This window comes from Tenrec ecaudatus, chromosome 4, assembly GCF_050624435.1.
Source record: "Tenrec ecaudatus isolate mTenEca1 chromosome 4, mTenEca1.hap1, whole genome shotgun sequence".
NCBI classification, from domain to species: domain Eukaryota; kingdom Metazoa; phylum Chordata; class Mammalia; order Afrosoricida; family Tenrecidae; genus Tenrec; species Tenrec ecaudatus.
The window spans coordinates 21916701-21921871 of NC_134533.1; the positions used below are offsets into that span (position 1 = coordinate 21916701).

Sequence of the window (5171 nt, forward strand, 5' to 3'; positions counted from 1 at the left end):
TGAGTTTTCAGCTTCTTGTATGAATTAAATTAGTAGAACGATTCTAATAACTTTGAGGAAAATATGTGTACTCATATATATTTGGGTATCTAAAGGTATGCTACATGCATGGCCACACCATGGAATGACTTTTTAAATTTTATGCATATGAAAACTAAGGCCACTGACATGGTTTCCAGCATGTGTTTGCATTCTGTAAAAATATAGCAAAATAAATTGCCTATGGGAATTATTATATTTTAAGTAAAAGTAGCAATGTTGAGGATTGTGTGACTTTATTTTCAGGGACATCAGCTGTCGTCTGAACTGAAGTGATGGCAAGAGTAAATAATGTGACAGAATTCATCCTGTTGGGTCTGACCCAGAATAAGGAGCTTCAAAAATTCTCATTTGCTTTGATCTTAATTCTCTACTTGGTCACCCTGATTGGTAATCTCCTCATTGTGATCACCATCAGCACCAACAGGGCTTTAGGGTCCCCCATGTACTTCTTCTTGTCTTATTTATCCCTAATTGATAGCTGCTTTTCTTCATCCATAACCCCCAAAATGTTAGCTGACACCCTTGCTGTGAGAAAATCCATCTCTTTTGTGGGGTGTATGACTCAAGTCTTTATTGAGCATCTTCTTGGTGCTGCGGAGATCATCCTGCTGACCGTGATGGCCTACGACCGCTATGTGGCCATCTGCAAACCCCTGCACTACACGACCATCATGAGCCACAAGCTGTGCATTATCCTGGTGGCAGTGGCCTGGGCTGGAGGCTTTGTCCATGCAACTGGTCAGATCCTCTTCACAGTCTGGCTGCCCTTCTGTGGCCCCAATGTCATAGACCACTTCATGTGTGACTTGAACCCTTTGTTGAAGCTTGTCTGCATGGACACTCATACCCTTGGTCTCTTTGTTGCTGCCAACAGTGGATTCATATGCCTCTTAAACTTTCTCCTCTTGATGGTCTCCTATGTGGTCATCCTGCGGTCCCTGAGGACCCACAGTCTCGAGGGGAGGCGCAAAGCTCTCTCTACCTGTGTTTCTCACATCACAGTGGTCATCTTATTCTTTGTGCCCTGCATATTTATGTATCTGCGCCCAGTGACCACCTTCTCCATTGATAAAGCTGTGGCTGTCTTTTATGTTGTGATCACTCCCATGCTGAACCCCTTAATCTACACCCTCAGAAACACAGAAGTGAAAAATGCTATGAAGAAGCTGTGGGGCCAGAAAGTGACTTCAACTAATAATTAATTGGTGATAAATAAATGCACCAAAATAAATTGCTTTAGTTGAAAAATGTTGACAATAAAAAAGATAATTCATATCATTCAAGTTCAATACTATTTGTCAAAAATAGTTTGATATTGGCATATAGAGCCTTTGAGAAAAAGCCTGCAGAATAAATTACTTATCAAATATCCTGTTTAAATTCATTTACTTATTGCCTAATTAGCTGTTGACCACTAAAATAGAGATTAGAGGAATTTGATCTTGTTAAAAGGTAGGTTACTTGATCAGAGTTCTAGATGATATAATTTAATAAGGTGCTATTGTATTTGGATATCCACATTTTGAAAATTTCAAAGTAGTTCTGAAACCCGAGAGCTACATAGATGCTTTGAACAATACTATTGTCGATCATGGTCACATCATCAGCCATTGGTGGAACCACTTTTTAAGGCATTTCCTGATACTATCTCACACAGCTAAGGCTGTGACTCTTCAGTGAGACTCTCTAATATTCATAAATTATGCAATGAAAGCCCACTATTTTTAGCAATTGCAAAAGAAAAATATAATATCCTGGTGCAGATGCTTTGGTATATATATATATATATATATATATTCATTTTCTATTTGTAATCTGTTCAATCAAGTCGTATTTTTTCTTTCCTGCCTCTAAAATAATTGTTTGCCACTTTTACTACTTCATTGTTTGGATAAATCCTTTTAGTAATTGTTATGTTAACTAGCTCTTTGAGTCAATAATTTTTATAGTTTTTTCTTTATGCAGTTGATTTATGCATTATTTCTTATATGAATATTGAGAAGGAATAAATGATAGAGTCTAATATGTCATAATCGTTGAGACTATAATAACAGCATGACAGCTTTGAATTTAAATGATGGTTTTTCCAATTGTAACACAAACCTTTCCAAAATATGTATATTTCAGGTTTCAGTTTAAGAGAAATATGTGGCATTATCAGAATATAATGAAAGAAGCTGTGTGACAATGTTAGTAGGCACTAGATTTTTAATAAATACTAGTTATTATAAATATTTTATTAGTGGTTTATTTAAAATCATACCACTATTCTTGTAGCCCTAAGAATTGTTCTGTTTTTCTTAGTGTTTTAAATGATATGATCCTTTTAATCTCTGCTCTTGTGTCAATTAATATTCTGAAAGGTGACTAGTCTACTGATGTTCCTGGGGCTCTGCAAGAGGTTCCTGTCTCCTGGCTATTCTTGAATATCTTCCTTGTGAAATTCCTTCTGTGACCTCAGAGTAAAGTCACTTTGGGCTGTCTTTCTTCTAAGATCAAGGAGTAATTTAAATATGAACGTAAAGTCAATAAAGAGAATATGAGCAGATTTTCAATGGAGTTCTTTGTTCAGAGGTGGGAGTGTGGTACAGCAGTTAAGAATAGACTACAGGGTTAGGCTTTCTCGGATCCAATGTGAACCAGGAACATAATTTAACATTTCTATTTGTGTTCCATCTATAAAATAATATTAATTATACCTACCTCATAATGTGGTTCATTATATCAAATAGGATCAGATATATCAGTTGCTGAAAACAGTGAATAGCACATATAAATGTTATAAAATAATTTTTAAGGGACAACGAAAGGTGCTAACCAACTTCCACTTGAGTCCGATTTGTGCTGGTATCTCTTCTAGAACTAATAGGAGCCTCGTGTTGTCTGGGTCTGGATATCTGTGGGTATTGCTCTTGCATCTCTCTTCTTAGGTGAAAAGTTACTTTCTTTTGTGGATAACCTAAACTCATTGTTTTATTGTTTTTTGTTTTGTTTTGTTTTACTTTGCTTTTGTTTTCTTTATTGAACTTCAGGTTAAATATCATAGATAATTAATTCTGTGTATAGCCTCCAAAAGTGCTGTAAGCATCACATTTTTAAGTGATGCTGAAAGATGTGGACCTTAGAAGTAAAAAGGATCTAGAATTATTTTCCATCTCATAAGTTAATGTGTCGGAGCCAGCCGACAAGTCAAACAGTCCTGAAAGGGGGTGTGAGGATTAAGGAAAAAAAGAGAGACAGAAAGTACTGGGAGGGCAACAGTCTGATGGACGGAAGCACCGAGTTTATGCTGCACATTTATATCCATGCAGAAACAACCCGGGGTTAATTATCTCGTTGCTAAGCAAGCACATTTGATACACATAGCAAATCTATCTTCTGCCAAGCCAGACATCTTTGAGAAAATTAAGTCACCTGTTTTTCCCAGACCTTGCATACTTTTTGTCCTTGACAGTCTGTTCAAAACGTAAAGTCACAGAAGAAATCAGCAAACACTGACACATAGGTCACGAGACTTCTCAGCCATTTCAAGGTTGATTCTTAATGGCCTTCAACCTTAATGCAACATTCATGCATTTCACAGTCACTCAGAAATTTTTTTAATCTTAGTTCATAAGTACAATGAAATGGTAGTACATATTCTATCAGGTTAATACCTTTAAGAATTAAGTGAAATAATTTGTGGATAGTATTTAAGGCAGTGTGCTTATTACTCAAAGAGACCAAGAATATCAGTCAATGCAAATTAGTTTCAAAAAGAAATTCTAAGTCACATTCTCAATAAATTACTTCTTTCACTTCATCAGTATCCCATTTTTGTCTGGATAGTTTAAAAATTATATGAGTTATATTTGTTATTCTATTATATGTTGATAATAGCATAGCTGAGAGTCAACCCAGTAGAATTAATGCAAGATAGAGAAAATTAACTTTAAGTAAAGTGCTTAAAATTCTAAATACCTCCCAAATTAAAATAAGCATCAGAAAGTCCCCAAAATTTGATCTTTTAGAATGATAAATAAGAAAACAGGCATAATATAACCAATAACTGTAATAAAAGTTAATTTTATTTACTACACTGTGGCAAGCACTCTGAAGACATTGACTTACTCAATTCTTGTGAGACCCTTATAGAGTAGATGATGATATTTGTCTTCCCAAAGGCCCCATTGAAGCTTGAGTCCCTTCAGTTGCTTGCTAAAGGTCACATAGCTAGTAGATGGCTGAGTTGGGATTTGAAACCTTGTAGTATGTCTCCATAATTTAGATTGTTACAGGAGGGGCATAGATCGATAGTATATATCCAAATTAAAGGGGAAAAATTAGCAAAATGTAAAAGAAGAAAAAACAAACAAAATGATACAAGTGATATAATAGAGATAAGCTTAGAAGAGACAAGAACCACTGTAAATTAGGTGTTCAAAGAAGTATCCTTATATCTAGGTAGGTGAGACAAGGACAGAGAAAAAGATGATGGAAACCATGAGAGAGATGTTTTTGTAAGCGAAAAGGAGAATTATATTTGACCTGGAAGGGAGCCATAATTTACTCTCTTTATTCTTGAAGATCAACAAGTTTAACTATAATAATAACAATTTGACTTTAAATTAAAATCTGAATTGAAATAAGTACAAATTATACTCAATGAGTCATCTCAGCGCAGCAGACTTTGCATCTTTTAAGGCTTTTGATCTCATTGGTAAATCTGGTGCAGTCAATAACATTCATGTCAAACTTGCTTCTTCATGAACTTCTTTCCTTATAATTGTGACTATTCTCTTTTCCATATAAAAACCCTTTCATTCAGAGCACATACATGGGTACAGACAAGAGCTGGAAACAAGGGAATCCAGGACAGATAAACCCTCTGGACCAATAAGGAGAGTAGCAATACCAGGAGGGTAAGGGTAAGGGTAAGGTGGGGGTAGAAAGGGAGAAATGATCACAATGATCTACACATAATCCCCTCCCAGAGAGATGGACAACAGAAAGGTGGGTGAAGGGGACATCAGTCAGTGTAAGATATAAATTATAAATTGTCAAGAGTTCATGAGGGAGGGAAGGAAAATAATGGAGCTTATACGAAGGGCTCAAGTAGAAAGAAAAGGCTTTGAAAATGATGGTGACAA

At 35.7% G+C, this 5171-nt stretch overlaps 1 protein-coding gene across 1 annotated transcript; it reads left to right on the top strand.

Annotated features, from left to right (window-relative positions):
* Nucleotides 1-311: 311 nt before the first annotated feature.
* Nucleotides 312-3184, top strand: LOC142446551 (olfactory receptor 4C12-like). The gene is made up of 2 exons (XM_075548304.1): nucleotides 312-1223; nucleotides 3155-3184. The coding sequence occupies exons 1-2, from the start codon at nucleotides 315-317 to the stop codon at nucleotides 3182-3184; spliced, it is 939 nt and encodes a 312-aa protein (XP_075404419.1). The 5' UTR covers nucleotides 312-314.
* The last annotated feature ends 1987 nt before the right edge of the window (nucleotides 3185-5171 follow it).

Coding starts and splice junctions, on each gene's coding strand:
- LOC142446551 (XM_075548304.1), top strand. CDS start 315: ATGGCAAGAGTAAATAATGTGACAGAATTCATCCTGTTGGGTCTGACC. Junction 1,224..3,154: donor AGAAGCTGTGGGGCCAGAAA/GTGACTTCAACT, acceptor TGATGCTGAAAG/ATGTGGACCTTAGAAGTAAA.